General features: G+C 38.7%; 1 protein-coding gene and 1 long non-coding RNA gene across 2 annotated transcripts in view; both read left to right on the forward strand.

The window, feature by feature from the left end:
* Positions 1 to 17,258, forward strand: part of LOC129718868 (microsomal glutathione S-transferase 1-like) — a 48,966-nt gene extending 31,708 nt beyond the window's left edge. Inside the window, exons 3-4 of the mRNA XM_055670048.1 lie at positions 16,433 to 16,515; positions 16,572 to 17,258. Coding sequence (XP_055526023.1) covers positions 16,433 to 16,515; positions 16,572 to 16,815 — 327 coding nt within the window. The 3' untranslated portion in view covers positions 16,816 to 17,258. The remainder of the gene's footprint in view (positions 1 to 16,432; positions 16,516 to 16,571) is intronic.
* LOC129718872 (uncharacterized) lies at positions 7,781 to 8,882 on the forward strand. Its single transcript, XR_008727071.1, has 2 exons — positions 7,781 to 8,395; positions 8,454 to 8,882. It is a non-coding gene; the product is annotated as an uncharacterized LOC129718872 (long non-coding RNA).
* Positions 17,259 to 20,781: the final 3,523 nt, after the last annotated feature.

Raw genomic sequence — 20,781 nt, forward strand, 5'->3', positions numbered from 1 at the left:
CTGTCAGCGTCAGTGGAGCCCACACATCGTAGAACCGCTGCGATGTTGGCTGCGATAAAGCAAAGCAAATCGGATGGAGATGCCAGCTAGTTGATACGAGCTGGAACCACTGAAAAGCTGCCACTGTCAGTATAAGTATCGCACAAGTCTATTTGCACTAGCAAAACTTAAGCCTGTATTACACTCTTTGACCAAGCGTCAAATATTTGGCACTTTTTGACAGATAAAAATTTGGTCGAAGATAATTATTTGTCACTCTCCAATTTTAACATGAGGCAAACACGGGCAAACAACAACCATGATGTCAAATAAATTTGACCATTATGTCAGAAGGTCAAAAATTTGACCATTAGACAAAGAGTGTACTACAGGCTTTAGATGGAGAGATAGATAGAGAGAATGTTGTGAGCCAAACGAAATGTCAAAATCTGAGCCAAACGCAGCATAGGGCCAAATTCGAAATTTGTTTTACTTAAGCCACACATTTAAAGCCAAAAAGGAGTGCTCAATAATAACGTGTTCTCAAATACTTTCAAAAATAGGCATAGCTCTACGTTGCATTATTAAGGCACAAAACTTATATTGTTTCTCTGACAATTGATTAAAATATTGTTTGTTTACTTTTATACTCAGCTTCATTTGTTTTTATTTCAATTATTTCTACTTTCTGCGTTAAAATGCATCCACAAACCCCTCAAACGAAATTCAACGTTATCAGAAATGATGTTTGGCTTCGATTTAGTTGGGCTATAACCCAACGAGCGGGAGCCCAACTAAAACGTAGCCCAACTAAACATAGCCTAACGAGCGAAATTTGACTGTATTTTAAAAACAAATATAAGTTTTCTTGTTACACTGTTCAGATCGAATATTTGCAAGCGGAAACTAACTCATGCTTTCCGTCGACACAAGTTAGAGTACAAGTGAAAAAAAAATTGCAATATTTATTAGTTAGAAAAATTCAGCGGTAGACTTCACTATCTTATTTTCGCTGACATATCTAACTTTTTTATGTCATCAACCTCCTCATCAATTAATATGGAAGTGTGTCAATAATTTATACAAATAAGACGGGAGCTTCACAACCCATTGGGCCAGTGAATACAAATCTTGAAGATATAAGTTGTTTAATTCATTTGTTTGCCAAAGCTCAGAATTTCTGCATTACCTGTATGTATTTGTTTGTGAAGTCATTTGATTCATGCTGCTCTAGAGAATGCGGATAGATACCAGAAAAACAACAAAAAGTCGGCACATCAAATTTTCATTGCTGGAAACCACCAAAATTTTGCTGTTTTTTGGTGTGCTGTGCTTCCAGCAATCTGTTCAGCAAAATGAAATTTGCTAATTATTCAGTAATGCTCAATTGCATAAAAGTGACAGGACGTTTGCTGCATGTTTGGTAAAACAAAATACAACTTGCTGGTTGTCAGCTATGTCAATTTGCTGTTCATTCAGCAAAGCATAAATCAATTTGCTGGTTAACCAGTTAATTCGAGGGAACCATGTTTCCGCCAGGCACCAGATTCCATCCGCCCATCGGATCATAGGCAAATTACTGTTGAACTAGAGATGTATGATTATCATTTCAACTTTTAAGTTCATCTAGCCCAACAAGGACTTAGCTATGGTCCCATATTCGCTATCAGGAGCTTAGCGATGATCCCGTACCAGCTGCACAGCGATTTGGCGCGTTTTACTAATGACAGCTTGACGTAAATTTTTTGACATATCAATTCTTTTGCTGGATTCCAGCAAACATTCATTTGCTGTTTTCTGTTCAGCAAATAGTTTTGCTGTATTTTCGCGAATCACTGAATCGAATACTGGTTTTCAGTAAATTCAGGGTGGCCACTCAATATCAATTTTCAATTTCCCGGTTTTTTTCCGGTTTTCCCGATGATATTTAGTGAAATTTCCCGGTGTTTTATTTTTAAAACATATGAGAAAAAATCAATTTTCACATGCTTATTTGTGCCTTGCAAAAATAGTGTTACAAAACTATGAAAAACAACAGGAGGAATCCTTCACACCAAAAATTCTCTTTATGGTTCAGCAAAGTACATTGCTGAAAGTTTATCAGCAAATCACTTGTTTACTGAATCACAGCATTTTTTTCAAAAGTTTACTGTAATTCAGTTCTACAGTTTACTGAATTTCGTTCAGTAATTTTATTTTTGCTGTAAACCAGTATTTCATTGATAAATTTACTGAAAACCAGTAATCGATTCAGTGATTCGCAAAAATACAGCAAATCTATTTGCTGAACAGAAAACAGTAAATGAATGTTTGCTGGAATCCAGCGAAAGAATTGATATGTCAAAATATTTTACGTCAAGCTGACATTAGTAAAACGCGCCAAATCGCTGTGCAGCTGGTATGGGATCATCTCTAAGCTCCTGATAGCGGATATGGGACCATAGCTAAGTCACTGTTGGGCTAGATGAACTTAAAGGTTGAAATGATAATCATACATCTCTAGTTCAACAGTTATTTGGCTATGATCCGATAAGCGGATGGAAGCTGGTGCCTGAGGGAAACATGGTTCCCTTGAACTAACTGGTTAACCAGTAAATTGATTTATGCTTTGCTGAATGTACAGCGAATTGTCATAGCTGACAATCAGCAATTTGTATTTTGTTTTACTGAACATGCAGCAAACGATCTGTCATTTTTATGCAATTGAGCATTACTGAATAATCAGCAAATTTCATTTTGCTGAACAGATTGCTGGAAACACAGCACACCAAAAATCAGCAAAATTTTGCTGGTTTCCAGCAATGAAAATTTGGTGTGTTCATCGTGTTTAGCTGTTTGTCGACTTTAGCAAGTACCTTCATGGTGATCTGCTGCACAATTTTCGCCCTCTTTATCTCCAAATCGTTGACAATCTTTGCCTTCTCGCGCTTTTTTGCTTTCTTCTGCATCTTTCTCTGTCAACCTTCTCTCGAGCTTGCAGTGCTTCTGTATCAGGATGCCAATGAAATGCGTGGGATAAATTCAAGAGTTGGGGCATAGAGTTTTTGTCTTCTAGAAAAATGTCCTCAGGCAAAACTTCAAGCGGACTTTGGGAAGAAGAGCCTCAGAGTGACCAATGAAAAAAATGCACATGAAACTGTCAAGATGCATTTTGCAAAATGCATGAAACGTTGAGATCTGTTATTTCAAAACAATTTTTTTTTTTCGAAAAACTTCGATCCTGGGACTTTAAAATTTTCGAGCTGGGGTCAATGTAATGTATAAGAAATTTTCTCATGGTCCGTAAAATAAATTCAACTGACACTCTGAATAAACAATTTGAAAAAAAAATAATTTAGCTACTGTTTGTTTTTGATATAGAAAAAATCTGAGAAATCTTTAACAAATAGCTCTTCAAGGTGGCGTCTTTCCCCAACAAAATCAATCAGTCAAAAGGTCCAACACAGAATGAAAAATTTTTTTTGCTGCTTTTTGCTGCTTGTGGTTAAAATCATACCAAAAAATCGGGATGTACAAACCGGATAGCTCCGTTCCGGTCCGGTTCGAAATAAAATCGAGACTCGAAGTTTCCGTCCTATTTGACTTTTGACCGGATTCTCCCCGATGCGATGTCGAACACTATTCACAAGAAGTTTCAATACGCCTCCCGCGACGCTGATAACTTTTTGACTTCTTTAAAATCTGACAATATATGTTACGGAACAGTTAATTTATCCACCTGATCAAGCCTGATTTTATTTGACGCAGATCTTGCTGCGAAGCCGCTGTCGACTTTAACTGAAACCAACAACCAGCTTTCCCCTAGCCGGCAGAATCATGCCAGTTAGGTAAACATAAAAAAACAGGGTCTCATGTTGACATTTCCTCAGAAACTGTTGAACAAATAAAGCGGCAGACATGAAGGAGGATGATTTTCCCGGCATGAAGCCTAATTTCCCGGTTTTCCCGTATTTTTTTCCCGGTGATTTAAAATTCTCGGCTTTTTCCCGCTTTTCCCGTTTTTTTTTATTTATCAAAAATTAAAAAAATTATCTCAGCTATAGTATCGATACTTCTCGTATCGATACTTTTTGACCGATATTTTGAGTGTCTCGATACTTTTGGTTCTTCGGGTATCGATACTGAAGTATCGATACTCTCCGTCGTATCGCCCAATGCTAGTAGCAATACTCAGAGGGAGAGATATGCGAACAAAAAAGGTAACACCACATTGCAATCAGGTGCGTTCCAAAATTGCATTGTCACAGTGATTTTTAACCGGTGGTTCACAAACTTTTTGTATGGTTAGCAAAATAATGATCAACTGTGGTGAAAGTGTATAAAACTAAACATAAACATAAAATTAACCTACTAGGTTTTTGCAATGCCCTTTATCATTCTCTTGGATTTTATAAAAAGTTAGTCAACATTGCGCTTTTGGAAGAGATCTGGCACCTCGGACATGACAAACCCAGTTGCCAAATTAGCGGTTATTTCTGTTTCTTTAAGTATCTCTACTAAACACCATCTGGAGAATCTCAAACTTTTCGCTATTTCTGAGTTGTCATATATAATATCAGCTTACTGCACAGAGTAAATTCACTTTTGTTTCGCCACTCCATTCCTTCTGTTTTGAAATAGCTGGGTCTATTGTGGTTGTGATTCTTTAGGTTAAGCGAATACCAGTCTTTTGTTTTGCGAATTCGTTCCGATGCGAAAGAACTTTCTCTGGTAGCACAAGCACATGATTTACAATCAATCGGGCGGTTTCGGATTGTGTTAGCCGTCACCTCCAGTACAAGTTTTGATGGCTGTCCGAGGTCTAGATGTTGTACAGGAGTGGTCTGAAGATACTACCTTGGGGCACTCCAGCATCAATGTTGAGTTACTCTGAGCACACATTGTGCAAGGAAACCCGTAAAGCTCTGTCCGAGAGATAGTTTTGGATGGTCCTAATCAAATACATTGTCGACATTGTCGAAAGCCTGTCTTTACGGAACCCAAATTGTTCCTCAGAGAGGACACCAATCTCATCGGATGCTCATTCGTCGTTACTCTTGCTTCCTCTGAAACCAAACTGTTCGAATTGTCGACCATGATAACTCCCTCAAAAACAGCCAGCTCAAAAGGGCTGACGATGTTTCACCCCAAATTGTGAGATGTGATGACACGAACTGCTGTCTCAGCGAGTTCGCCTTTTCAACAGATGCTATGAGTAATTTACCCTCCAAGACGAAACAAACGGAGGGATGGGTATGGGTCTCTTTTTCAAAATTTTGGGCTAGGGACCAAGAAGGATTTGTTTTCTCAGATCTTGGCTTCGTTCCTGGATAACCTTGGTCAGCCGTTTGCTCGAGGTCTTTCTGGATCGGTCACCAGTTCGTTGGTACTTATAATGTGTTCAGTGGAGAGCGGTACTCACTTGAGATTGCTGGAGGGTGTCCAATGCCTGGGCGCTGGAGTTTTCAAGGGATCGTCGATATTGGTGTTTTCGTCAACAATACGATGGTAGTCTCGCCTAGGATGATTGGCCACCGTCTCTACATTGGCACCCAAGGTCAGCACAACGATAACTCCTCGAACATCACTGGAACCTCGGAGATGGCCATATTGGACATGATGACAGATGTCCAGGACAGAGTTTACATTCAGGTAGGATACTCTGGTGCCAAGATGTTGTAGTGTCCGATCACAAGGTCTTCCGGCAGCATGATGCCATTCCGGTTTAATCTTCAGTTGCTCCACACCTCGTGCCGAGCGTTCAGGTCGCCCGCAGTTATGTATTTTTACGCCGTCGAGTTAGCTTGGCCAGATTGTTTCGTAGTAGAGCAGCGGTACCGTCACAGGTGGTGGATTGCTTGAAACAGTACGCTGCGATGATGATGATTGGGCCGAGCGCCGGTTCCGACTTCAACCCCGATGGTTTCGATAGTCTTAAGCTGAAAACTCGGCAGCAGATGACGCTGCCTGTCTAGTCGTACCACCTGAGTCTCCATAATGACGGCAATATCGACCTCCTTCTCGCCAAGGAAATCGAGAAGCTCAATGTGTTTGTTCCTTAGAGAACAAGCGATCCAATTCGCAATAACGAAGGTCCTATTGTCCATTGTTGTGGTTTTCGAATTCTCTGATCTAATCTAGTTGATCGAGACCACATCCGGGGGTTGGGGTGGTTCCTCGGTTTGGTTAAGCAGCAGCGGTGGCGAAGCATCGCAGCAGGGGTGCTGCGATTCAGATGACTGCCTTTCGGGAGCGGAAGCGTTTCCAGCACGGGGACCAAATGCCTGGTCCGGATCGGTGGGAGGCTTTCGATGACGTCCGTTATGGTTGCCTGTTGACGCTACCTTGCGAATGCACGCTTCGGAGAGTCGTGGTGGTATAATGATTTTGGCCACAGTTCGCGCATTAAGGCTAGGTAGGGGAGAACTGTACAAAACGCACCAGTTGGGTAAAATGGCCCATGCTATTGAAACCCTAACATACTTACAAATGTGGCTTTAGAAGGTGAATTTATTCGTTTATTTCATATAAACCCCGCTCTCCTAAAGTTCTCATATGAAAAAGTACACCATAATGACTAAAATACTGGAAAAATTGTAGAAACGTGTGGGGCACTGCCTAACCTGTAATTATTCATGATTTTTATTTAAGCTTTTACCACTAACTGACCTGCAATATATAATGAAACTGAGGTTCCTCTAACTCTAACAATTATGGAGTTTATAAAACTATAAATGTTTCAATCTATTTCACTAATTTTTTATAAAATTTACCTAAAACTAGTCAAAATTAAAAATGGGGTAGAATGCACTATGATGCGCTGTAACGATTGCTTGACAACTTACTCAAAAAGGCGCATTCATAATTCTACACATCTGATATTTGAAACAATATTGCGCGTAAATCTCCATGTCAGAATACGATACAATTATTGTATTACAAGTTTATCAAAAACTTAAACTCAAATTAATGAACCGGTCCCTAATATGACATAAACCAATATAAAATACAATATAAAATATATTCAATTTTCATGCCTCCGCCCTCTTCGTCATATAGTCGAGACACAAAAACAATCGAGAAACGCAAATGTCAGAAACCAAAAAGCTTGCTCTGGTAGGGATGAGCGATTCCAAGTATCGACTGATGGAGTTTCGATACTTGTTATACTATTGGTACTCGGTTTGCACTTTTTTCAAATTTTAGTAAAAAATAACAAAGCAGCTCTCGTTCCTGGTGCAATGCCACGCGATGTGAGATTCGACATGTTCAATATTGCGTGACCAACATTCAAAGCCAAAACGAACTCAACACGGAATAATGCGCATTCATGTGCATATTCATTTCAAGATGTAAATAATGTACAAAACAATAGCATGAAAACTGAGTAAATGCAGCAAAATAGTATTTAATACTAGGGGCAGGACACTGATGGTATAAATTGAAATATTTCCAATATTCAATATTACGATAAATATCGTTACATTTTTGGCACCTCTCTATCTATATCAAAACTTCTTGACATCACATTTCCGTCGATGTGATGTCAATGTGATCAATATATATCAACAAATATCGTATATAACCGAAATATTTTTCATGGAAATAAAATTTTCTATTTCCTAGATTAAATATATGAGGTGGTTGACGGCATCCCAACAAATAAATTTTGTTAGATATCGGCTTGTTAGGCTATAGTTCACCGAAATTCACTAAATAGGCGCTTACTAAGCTGCAAATCAACAAAATTGTTTGTTGGGTAGTCTCTCGTAACGAATATCGATGCTGCAAACGAAAGTATCGAGACCATCAGTATCGATACGAGTACTGCCCATTCTTTTCATCTAGCTGTTGGTTTTGTTTTTCTCAGTGATATATTTATTTTCGTTTGAGAAGAAGTTAATTAAAATTGAAAATGAGATACGTGCGGAAGACTACGTGGCAGTCGTGGACAAAAACAAGCTTAAGAGCGGATATTAATGCAGTCAAATTGGGTGCATCAATCCCTGCTTCAGCTAAGCTGCATGCTATACCTAGAAGAACGTTGCTCCGCTATTTGGACAAACAAAACGAAATTGGGAGACTGGAACTCTGTCAGATGGACCGGTTTAAAACCGTATTTACCGAAAACCAGGAAAAGGATTTTGTGATTCACATCGTTCATATGTCAAATTGTGGATTTGGACTAACACATAGACATCCGAAGAAGAACATACCAAAAGGCCGAGAAACACCACATTGCACATACTTTCACCCTTTCCTTGGAAGGCATTCGGGTCTCAGCCTACGAAAGGCGGAAAATACATCGCTAGCTCGCATTAAAGGGTGTAATAAAAAAGCGGTCGACTCGTTCAATCAGCTCCTACGAAAGATGTATACGGAATATAATTATTCCTAGGAGAAAATTTGTAATATAAAAGAAACTGGCTTTAGCACAGTATGTTTAATACAAAAAAAAAATGAAAAATAAATCATAATCAAATTTGTATTTTTAGGTTCAAAACAAATCCGTCAGAGTGTTCGCAAAGAACAAAAGCATCAGATAGCGGGAATTTCATCTGTGTTTTGTGTTTGCTCGAGCCAGAATGAACAAATACTTCTAAATTGGAGCCCCCGAGAACTCCTTGTTTATGTGCCATCCCATCGGCTGGAGCAACTCCAATACCCGTAGTTTGTAGTTTGAGCACTTTCTGGTAAAACAAACAGCTGATGCTGTTAATGATATTTTTTGTTCCACTTGTGGAGATTTGTTCAGTTCATCTGGAAATGGCAATGGATGGAATAGATGCCTCCGTTGCTATTCTTGGTTCTATCAGGTTACCTTGAAACACAGTACATGTTACTGAAATATGAAATGTTACTTCGCTAAGAAATAAAATATTGTTTTTTTTTTCATGGAATAAATTGATTTTGATATGACATAACTCTCGATACTTGTTTAGTTTTGAAATTTGATCGTAATCATAGACATCTTGCTAAAATTGAAAAAAAAAAAATTGATGAAACTATAAGTTCAATTCAGACACTTAAGGTCCGAGTAGACACACGGCGTAATGACACCTTCTCCATACGAATTAGAAAGCGTAATCGTGGCTTCCGTTGGGATGCTTTGCTTGCCTGGATGGTTGCCCGCCGTCTTCTACTGCGCACTTGATTGCCTTCCGTGCAAACGCGACGTGCTTTCACACGGCCTTGCTCTGCTTTCAATTGGCGAAGGCGATAGCAACGCCGTGTTGTATCATTTTCCGCCTGCTGGTGTTTTAAGAAGTATGTTGTATAATTTTGGAATGGTCCCCGTGGCTCTGTGGTTAGCGATGTCGGTCGGCTAGCCCTCCCGCATGGTTGTGACGTCGGGTTCGATTACCGATCGAGTCTAGGATCTTTTCGAGCTGGAAATTTTCTCGACTCAGCATTGGGGCACGGTGTATCGTTGTACTTATCTTACACATGCAAAATGTGCCGAAAGCAATATTGATAACGAATTCTCTCAACTAATCTAGTTGATCGAGACCGCTATTAGCCCCCAGGCTAAGCGTGCGATATTGTTTGTTGTTTTGATTTTTCCTCCAATAAACATGAATAAACATAATTTAGGAAGCACGCCAACAAGAAAGTGTGCACACAGCGGAGCTCAAGAAAGTGCGATTGTGCCTTTCTGAGTAGACGAGTGGAAGTAGGCAGTAGCTAGAAGGCACATTGGGAGGTTTTAAGAAGGTACTGACAATTTTCGTCAGGAAGGCGTTGAGTAGTCGGGCCTTTACTCTCACATGGATTAACTCTTGGTACAACTCAATAACGAATAATGATTCATTATCTTTGATTGCCAATGAATTCTTACACTTTAAATTGACTCGTCACCAGAGAAAATTAATTATGAATTGGATTTTGATCCAACTATCTTTATTAGGGAATAATGATGTTCAGGAAAATATGGTTGAAGTTCTGTGGTTGCGTGGATTGCTTTGTCTCTATTAGCATAAAAAATGCTGTTTGCTTCGATTTGTCCTAAAATTGTTTACATAAACAGACTTAATGTTTATTTGAAGGTTGTTGTTTATGATTGGGTGCATTTTACCCATTTGTTTTGATTCGTTCTACCCTTTTGTTGTGGTGCGTATTGGCAACGATTTTGGGCATTTTGCCCAATGGTAGGTTTTGAAGCAATGGTACTTTTTATCAAAAATAACATTGATATCGAGTATTTTAGAATGAAATTTAGTCCTAAACATAAATTATAAAGATCCTTCGAGCATCCTACACGTTCAACGGTGCTTAAAAAACATTAGAAGCACTGTAAATTGCGTAAATGCTTAACTGGTGCGTTTTGTACAATTCTCCCCTATCAGCAAATTGAAGGGAGGCCGATAAGAGATGCTCCTCAGCACACTTGTCACAGCGCAGTACCATTTTGCAGTATCGCGTACCATGGCCGAACCACAAACAGATGGTACACTGGGTTATGTGACGATGTTGAGGACGATACGGTTCACACTGGATGATGGTCTGGAACAGATGCTTGATGTTACGCAGTGCACTGATAGTTGTGCTTCTCTTAGTGAGATGTACTAATAACAGCTCATCTCGATTGTGGTCATGCTTGACGGTTTAGGCTCGGAGATTCATCGAAAAAACCTCACAGTTCCACTTTTAGAGGCTTCGTAGATGGGTTGTCGTGTGTGTAGTAGGGCACCTGATGCGTTGCGTGTAGGTCGTTCACACTTTTGTACTCTTCCATGTTGGATCACAGGATTTTAGTGCCACATTTTTTGTGGAAAACTCTAAGTGATAATTTAGAAAGCTCCGCCTGGAGCTTTAGCAGGACGGGGTGAATGGCGGAGCAGAGTTGCCGGTTTTTATTTTGAAGAATCTGTATGTACCCACAAAAAAATCTGTATTTTTCTGTATTTTTTTCATGTGCCTACAAAAGTTTGGGGTAGCTGGGCTTGTAATCCGACCTTAACCCTCGCCTGAAATCGTAAAAAGATTGGGTAAAATTCCTGAATGAGAACTTAGGTCTATAACCGTGTTTTGTTTCTATGAAAGCAATTGAATCAGGTATTTTTGTTCCAAATTTTCCCACTTAGCCAAATGTCGAATGTCCAGAAGTAAAAAAAAAGCAATTTCAAGCTTAGTTAAATGCCGGACGCACAGTCTAGAAGTAATAACAGGGCATAAGAAGAGCGTTGGTTGCGTCAACGCAAATACAATATAAATACAATCAGATTTTAAAGCCTGCTCGCACTTATACAAATTCCCATTTGGAACAGTCAGACACAGACTGCTTGTGAAAACCGAGAAACAAAAATATTACTCTCTTTTTCTCTCACACAAAATTATCCGCAACGATGATCCGCATACTTTGAACAAGGCTATCCACCAGACAGTTGCGATCAATCAACTGTTTTCAGTTTGTTTTCAACTTTTGACAGCCTCAGGTATGTTCGAGAGATCGCAACTTGCCAATCCGGATCGAGAAGCGTGAAAAACAAAAATTGGTCGTTGGACAATTTGGCGTTTATGTGCTAAACGCATTTGAGAAACTGAAAACTGATGCTCGGATCTGTTCGGATGAATTGTTTGTGAGGTAGAGCTACCAGTTCTTTAGTTCGAACACTTTGTGAAACATCACAAATTCAAACCGAAACTTAAATCAATCGGATAGATTGCTGAAATTCTGTACAAATCTGTATTAAAAATCAAAATTCTGTATTCTGTATCATTTCTGTATCGGGATCAAAAAATCTGTATAATACAGAAAAATCTGTATACTTTGCAGCCCTGAGCGGGAGGACTTGCTCTTTCTTAGGGATGTGCTCGTTGTTACCTTTTTCAACCGGCAGCAGTGCCAACTGGTTATTTTGCAGCAGCCGATTTGATACTGGGTTCGACAAGGCGGAGGGCAAGGCGGAGGGCAAGGCCTACTTTCGTTCATATTTCATACCGGCGAATGTTGCTGTAGTAGATGAATTTTGGCTGTCCATCGTCTTCTTCTTCTTCCTTTGGTTGAAACCATCAGTCGACTGCTCCGCGGAGTCACTGAAACAGGAGGGGGCGACTTGATGCCAGCCATGAAAGTCCCCTTGGCGAGATCCAGAAAGCACTCTAAGGTACTCGACGCGAATACAAAACTCAATATCGGTATTTCCGTGAACGTGATGATGCATGCACTGAAACCAAAAATAGACCTCAGATATCATTTTGAATTCTAATATGGCAACCTCCGGTTTTTGGAAAACAGCCCATAATGACCGATATTACAACCCAACATGGGTATTTCCGGAACCAGAACCAGAAATGTTCCGGAAGGGCTAGAAATCGACTCCACACGTTATTTTGAAGTCCAAGGTGGAGGCTTCTGGTTTTCTGGAGAACTGCCAAAAACAACTGGATACCACCCAATATTGAGAAATTTACACCATTTTGAAATCCAAGTGGATGACTACTTATTTCTGGAAATCAGCTAAAAATGACCAAATATCATGGGTATTTCTAGAATCGAGTTGATGTATAAAAGCTAAATATCAAGGGACGAAGTTTCCCGAGGCAGCTAGTAAATAAATAATTGAAACTATGCGGGATAAATAAGAGTTAAATGGAATGAAAAAATACAGAAAGAAAAATGATATAAAATATATGAATACAATAAAATGTTATATTCTGTGGTGAATATAACATTTTATTGTATTCCTGTATTTTCTATTTCTATTTTCCTCCTTTCTAAGGTCTCTTTGAGGTCCCGTTTATTGTTTAAGAGACGTTGTCAATTTCTTTCTAGCATTTGGAAGTGTTTTCCCCATTCTGAGTTCAACTCGGAATCATTAACTTTATTGGCCCTTGCTGGTCTTTCAACGCACCATTTTTCCAGCACGAGATAGAATTTCTGTTTTTTCTCTGGCTTTCAAAGGTGCTATTCTAAGTCACTTTGGACTCGCTTTCCACCTATTCTACACCCAACGCAAACGGGGAATATTTTATTACTTTTGGGAAATTTTTTATTACTTTTTGTGTCTTATGACTGTGCATTATACACAAAAAGTAACAAACAAAAAGTAATAAGAATTATGACGGCCAGACGCTTGTATGTGTTTCTGCAGGAGAACATACAGCCAAGCACCGCAATGCATGTGTTGGCAAGACTTCACTCGCTGCATTTGTATTGATGCAACGATCTGGTTCATTTTTGTCTCCCTTCATCCACACATAATCAGAATCTCAACCGTCAACCTCAAATGTCCAATTAGAAACACTTTCGTTTCGTCCCCCAGTGTTTACTTGAAATGAAAATACGTTATACTGTCTGAACAGAGTTGCCGAAGTTGCGAATATTGTTCTGGATGGGCACGAGTTTTGTATATTCAAACAGGTGCAAATGAGTTTCCATGAACCAATGGTTATGTGCTGTAAATAGCTTACAAGAAAGCGAATGTTTTTATTTTTCTCTGACGCAGTTTACAGATCGTGATGTCATTTTAAGGCGCATTTCAAGTCTTTGAAATCATCAACGTTTGCATACTCTATGACGGGGAAAATGTTGCTTGGCAGCTCTTGTCATATTTTTTCGCTACTCCGTATGCATACAACGAGCGAACTAATACACGCCCACAGGATGAATTGGAGATTGAAAAAACTTGTAACATGTGCAATTTATGCGACGGTGTGTGATTTTTTTTGACTTGAGGTGGAAAGGGAGCATTTTTCGGCAGAAAAAAACGTTGCATGTGGTTGAAACGACCATTATTAGATAGTCGTACTCTCATAACACGTGCTAAATATATGACAGTATGTGTTGTTACTTGACTGGGGAAAAATTTTATTGCTTTTTTAGTAATGGATTTGTTACCTAAAAAGTAATTTTGCGCTATTGCTTCTAAAGTAATAAGGAAAAGTTTTGCGTGTAACATTTGTTAAGAGTTTTTTGCTCTTTTTTACCTTTTCTGCCATTCAAAGGCACTCTTTCGCCATTCTAAGTTTAATCAGGGATTATATTCTTCTCAAACTTGGGAATGATTTTATACGTTTTCAGGCCTTCAGGAGCGAGTTTCTAGTTTATTGCAGTGTTTTCTATTCGGGATCATTTTTTTCGGCTTTTAACTGCATTAAGAATTCTGAGTTCAATTCGGAATCATTTGCTCTTTGGCCTTTGCTGGCCTTTAGACGTGGTTCTGAGCACAAGGTAAGATCTTTTCGCTATTCTGTGCTTAATATGAATTCAACTCTTTTTTATTTCTCTAGCATTGAGAAATGGGGTTTCACCGTGCTAAACTTGATTTGGAGAAAAATGTTTTCGTGATCTTTTTTTGTCTGATGTGATCCTCTAGCCACTCTGAGCTCAGTCCAGAAATTTGTTCTTCCATTTCTTGCTTTTGGAAGCGCTTCTCGTCATTCTGAGCTTTTTTTTTGTTAGGGAATTAGGATTACGTTGTCCATTGATGTGAACTTTTGTAATATAAGCCAATCACCTTTCCAGGATTCAAAGACCAAATCTCTTTGGGCTGTAAGAAGCCACTGCCAAAAAGCCTTGATTTGCGGTTAAATAATGCACCACAACTGCAAAGCAGATGTTCCGATGTCTCGCGTTCCGTATTACAAAAGCGACAGATATCATCCTGAACCCGGCCAATGTTCTTTAAATGATATCTGAGCTTAATTTGAAATCAAATTTTGTCTTCTTAACTTGAGATGGTTTTTTATTCTGGCTTATCCTAATTTGGAATTTTGACCTAGAACACGTCTTACGGCAAAATACTGGAATAGGGATGCACATAAAACAAACGAGAACATCGTAAGCGTCACGAAAATTGTCCAATTTCCTATGATTATAACTCAGTCAGTTATCAACGGATTTCCTTTAATATTTCAGTAATCGATTAAAAAATTAGGAAAGCAACCACCAAAATGCGGAAAGATGTATTTTTTTAAGATAATAATTGATAACAAGGATGATATCCAGAGGCCCGAAATTTATCCCAGATGCCTTTCTGAATTCCAAGATGCTGACTTTTGGTTTTCGGGCAAAAATGGACAAATACCATCAAATTTGAATATGTCCAGAACAGACTCGGGTTTGAGGAGGGGCAAATGCCCCGGGTCTTCCGACTAGAGGGACCCCCTAGTCCTGGGCTAGACGTGGAGACAGAGTGGAGACCTTTTTTTGCTCATCACGTCAAATTTTAAGTTTTCTTACCTCTAAATTTAAAAAAAGAGGGCCCCACGAAAAATCTGTCCCGGGCCCCCTAGTACGTAAATCCGGCCCTGGTCCAGAACCAGAGTGATACCCAAACACTCTTCCTGGTACATTTCCTAGTTAATGCCACACCGCTTGGTCGGAACTACTGCTTCGAAATTCCCTTATATGGGGGGATGGGAGCTCAAATTAGAAAAAAAGGTAGATTGCTGCTTTTTTACCATTCCTGTGAACTTTGGTGCCCCTACACGCTCATTTTTTGTTACTCTCAAGTGAGTTAGATATCACCCACTTTTGAAAAAAGTGGAGGTACCCTAATTAGGGTACTTTCACGGTTACTCACTTCTGAGTAAGGGCGTCATACGTCAAAAACTGAGTAGAATCTACTCTGTTCATGCAAACCAGAAATTAACGAAAATGAGTACAAGTTACCCAGTTTGCCTAAATACGGAAATTTATTGATTTCTGGTTTTTGTAAATCTGACCCAATAAATAAAATAAATTCAGGACAATCAAAAACACAGATTTATTTTTCATCGAAACATTAGAAAATTTACTAAATCATTTCCGTGTCTTCATTGAATGCGGCACCCAACCGGTTGACAGTTGCCCGTGAACTGTGACTTACATTTCTGTGCCAGATAATCCGTCATCATTCGTCACCTAATACTGCGAAGGATTTAAATTGCATCGATTGTTGAGCACTGTACATCTATACAAATGTTTCCGTTTGTTATCACGAATAAAAGTCCGGCTTTAAACGGCATCGTAGAACATACAACATGCGGTTGTTCATTTTGAAGAGATCTTTTAGGTGTTTTCAAATCCTCTGCAATACTGATGTTGGACTGAAATTATTAATTGATTAAGAAATTATTGATTTGATGACAGAACAGATACTTACTGCTAGCCAACGAATAAAAAGCGACACCAATTGTTCTTCGGAAACCGATAATATTGCTGTTGAAAACTTTTGACATATACATATACTCAGGGTGAGTAAACATCATGGATAATAACTCAAAACTGAGTAAACATGGTAATTATGAAAATTTGGGTTAATGTTACTCAATTGTCCAGTACTCGATTACTCACTTTTTGACATTTTGCATAAGAATACCAAACTGAGTAGATCCTAATCAGATTAGAGTTAAAATAAAGCAGCGTGTAGCGAAGATAATTTTTTCAGAGACTTAGACGATTTGCCTCGTAAGCAAACGTAGAAGCGACGAACCCAACTTTTTTCCGCTTTTATGGACCATTGTAATCGATAAAGTTTCTATTTCACAGGTTTATGTGAGCCGTGAAGATGCAACGTTTATGAACGCAAAATGGAAACGTCAATTCGATCCCCACGTGGAACGAGTGCGCAGGTTTGTTTCCTTTTTTGTCACAAAAATGCCATCAATAAATAACCTTTTTTTGGCAGAGCCCACCGAAACGACCTGGAAAACCTGCTGCCGTTCTTCCTGTTAGCATTCCTGTATCTCCTAACCGGACCAGAACCGGCAATTGCTACCAGACTCATCCGGTGGGCATCGATTAGCCGTATCATCCACAGCATCGTCTACGGGTGTTTCCCGGTTCCCCAGCCAGCACGCCTACTGAGTTATGCGGTAACTCAGCTGGTAATGGCGTACATGTCCTACAGGTGTCTTATGTTCTTTTCGTGATGCGAAAAGAATTATGAATCACACCTCCAAAGAAAGTTTGTTTGTATAAATTCGTTCAGCAGAGTGGGTAATAAAGTTAGCACATTTTTATATGATTGATTGAATTTCTCGGAACATAAAGATTACGTGAACTACAGCAGATAACAATGCACTTCCGGCGGTCTACGACAGAGCATAATACTAATTGAACTACCCACACACCAGGCCTTGTATACTTTTTTCTATGAATCACATCGCAGATTCCAGTTGCCGGGGGAGAAAAGGTGACTCAGGCAGTTATTAGCCATCGATTGTCGTCGTCTCACGGAGCTTCGAGAAAATTGAGAATTCATCATAACTTCCAGTCTTTCAAACAAAATACTAACACGTGGTGGAAGTAAAAGTGAAACTTCAATCATAACAAAGAATTGATTTGTACTGAAATTCGAAACCAGAGCACATTCCTCCAAAACAACCGATTACTCATTCATGACCTAACAAGTTCGTTCGACTCAGCCGGCTTTCCGCGCTTTGCCACTGAGGGTTCATTCATTCACGTCCATTCCATTGATGTGTCGCCAACAGTCCTACGGCTGCTGCACTACCCACAACCCGTCACCGCTTTTTTAACGTCCGCTATTGCTATGCAAGAGAATTCACGCAATTTTCCCCTTAAGTGGAAATCCGGACACATTCACCAAAACACGTCATCCACGATCCGATTTGGAATGAGGCGGAGGGTCGAAAATGAATGAAGGAATGAATCTTACAAAAAAAAGAACATCGTAATAAGATGTGAAAAGGTACGCTAGTTTGTATGTGTGTGTGATGAAACCAAAGACCGAGCTGAGGAATCAGTTGGGCAAACCAAACAAGATTCAACCGGTCGTGGCATGCTTGTCTCGTGACTGCATGCGATACAATCCTGTATGCACCCGTGCAGTAACGGCAAAAAACCGCCACGACGGGATGAATTTGACAAACAAGATCCTCTCCGGCGTTGGTTGGTTAATTCAAGAGTTTCAAAGGCTGCTGATAAACTCGCCAGAGGTGTAAACAACTTTTTTGACGCACATGAAGAGAATGTTACTTTTATAAATCTCAGTTGATCACAATCTATCATTTGTACGGAGTGAAACCAAAATTTCTGTCAAAAGATTCTCTCAATTGCTACATTTGTAACGCAGTTCTCGCAGGTTTTCAAACAGTTAACTACCTAATAACCTTTTTGGACGCGACTCAACTATATTTTGGGTTGCGTAGACACTCGAATTATTCTAGAATTCGTATCTCAAAGAAAATTATTTACAGTCACCGTCAGATTTATTATCTATTTTATTTAAACATAGGGTGTAGAGCCTGTTGAATGTTCAGTAGTTGATGTGTCCTCCCTTTTGGCCTTCAACAGTTGTTAAAAACGGTTCGGCATACGAGTGCGTCTTGAACTGTCCTACAGATCAGACGTTTTTTCGGTTGCTTGTGGACTGGTCTTTGACTGCCTATAGCTTCAAAGTTTGTGTTTTGTCAGTGTGTCTTTTAAAGACTACCTGAAAGTTATTTCCCATCAGTCTTTCTCAAGACAACCTACTTTGAATTTAACATTTGTTTTAACTTTTTTCGTATCACCTGAAATGGCTGGACGGAAAAAGAAACCTCGCATCGCTGCAGGGAGGAAAAGAGAGGCATCTCTTTCTGACACTTCGAGTGTCTGTAGTGACAATCCTTTTGATATTTTGCTTGAGCATGAAGCTGGTGAAATGGAAGTTACCAATAATGAAACTATACAAAATTTAAAATCTTTAAAAAAGGAGAAAGTTCCACCTATTGTGGTAACTATTTCTTCTGAATTTAATATATTCAAAAAGGAACTTTCAACGTTTGTTTCTGACGTTAAAGTTACCTATCAAATTGGCCGTAGAGGTGAATGTCGCTTATTAGCCGACTCAGTAAAGGGTCGTGATCGTCTTGTTCAGTATTTAACTGACAAGATGTACAAATTTTTTACATATGACACCAAGAACGCCAAGCCGTTCAAGGTTGTCTTGAAAGGTCTCACCAACGATCAAACGTTTAGCCCGTTTAGCAATTGTTAAGGCAAGGCAAGGTAAACAAAATTCAATTTCTCAATTAAAACCAACTTCGAAACAAAATTCTCCAAGCGTACCAGTGACGCATAGTTTACCTACTCCTTTGCATACAGGTTACAGGTAGTTCGAACATTATACCGCCTAGTGTTGGTAGTTCGAAAATGACCGTTAATATGGGTAAGCAAAACACGCTAGAAAATAATTGTACACCTATTACTCCAGCTAATATTGCTGCCGAAAATATTTTTTCTAATGTCAACTGCCTGGGGCCTATTACGGCAGGTAAACTTTCTTTTTTGCAACAGGCAATGTTCGATCTTATGAACGCCATGTTGCAGGCAAAATCAATGTTTGAAGCCATTCAAATAGGCACAAATTTTACTATTAAAAATGTTTCTAATTTAAAATTTAGCAATGATTTTAAATAAAACAATTAAAATATTAAATTGGAATGCTCACTCATTGAAGGCCAATGAGAATGAGCTTTTTAATTTTTTAACAGTAAATAATGTGCATATTGCAATTATTACTGAAACATTTTTGAAACCTAACATAAAATTAAAATATGATCCCAATTACGTGGTTCATAGATATGATAGGATTCAGGGTTCCGGCGGTGGAGTTGCAATTGTTATTCATCGCCGAATCAAACATCGTGCTCTTCCCCATCTTGAGACGAAAGTTATTGAAACTTTGGGAATTGAAGTTCAAACTAAACTTGGGATTTTATTTATTGCCGCAGCATATTTACCATTTCAATGCACACGCGAGCTCAAAAATTATTTTAAAGGTGATTTACAAAAACTCACCAGAAATCGTTCGAAATTTTTCATAATCGGCGATTTCAACGCTAAACATCGTTCATGGAATAATTCTCAAAGTAATTCCAATGGCAAAATTTTATTCAATGATTGTTCTTCATGATACTATTCTATTTTGTCTCCGAATAGTCCTACATGCTTTTCTTCTGTAAGAAACCCTTCAACAATTGATTTGGTGCTAACAGATCAAAGTCATGTATGTAGTGATTTGATCACACATGCTGACTTTGATTCTGACCATCTTCCAATAACTTTTTCTTTATCCCATGAATCAGTTTTAAACCCTATGAGCTCTGTTTTTAATTATATCAAGGCTAATTGGGAAAGATACAAAACTCATATTGAGAGAAATTTCTATAATGAGCTTGATTTGCAAAACGAAGTGAATATTGATTCCGCTTTGGAAGCATTAAAATGTGCAATTGTTGATGCCAGGAATTATTCTGTTCCAAAGGCTCAAGTGAAATTTGATTCATCAATAATTGACGAAAATCTTCAACTTCTAATTCGTTTGAAAAATGTCCGCAGACGTCAATATCAACGTTCTCGTGACCCTGTTTTTAAAACTATTTATAAAGATTTACAGAAAGAGATTGAACATAGATTTACTCTTCTGAGAAATCAAAATTTTGAGACTAAAGTTGAAAAATTGAAGCCATATTCAAAACCATTTTGGAAGCTGTCGAAGATTCTTAAGAAACCTTCAAAGCCTATTCCAGTTTTAAAAGATGGTGAACGTTTTCTTGTATCCAATGAACAAAAGGCTCAAAGACTTGCTCAGCAGATTGAAAGTGTTCATAACTCAAATTTGAATTTTGTGAGTCCAATTGAAAATGAAGTCACACGTCAATTTGATTTAATTTCTTCCCAGAATTTTTACCTGCAGAAATAATTGAAACTAACTTGAATGAGATTAAATCAATTATTAAAAATTTCAAAAATATGAAAGCACCTGTTGACGATGGAATCTTTAATATACTAATCAAACATCTCCCTGAGAGCACAATGGAATTTTTAGTGAAAATTTTCAATTGCTGCTTCAAAATTGCATATTTTCCCAAATTATGGAAAAATGCAAA

The sequence above is a fragment of the Wyeomyia smithii genome, chromosome 1 (genome assembly GCF_029784165.1).
Source record: "Wyeomyia smithii strain HCP4-BCI-WySm-NY-G18 chromosome 1, ASM2978416v1, whole genome shotgun sequence".
Classification (NCBI taxonomy): Eukaryota; Metazoa; Arthropoda; class Insecta; order Diptera; family Culicidae; genus Wyeomyia; species Wyeomyia smithii.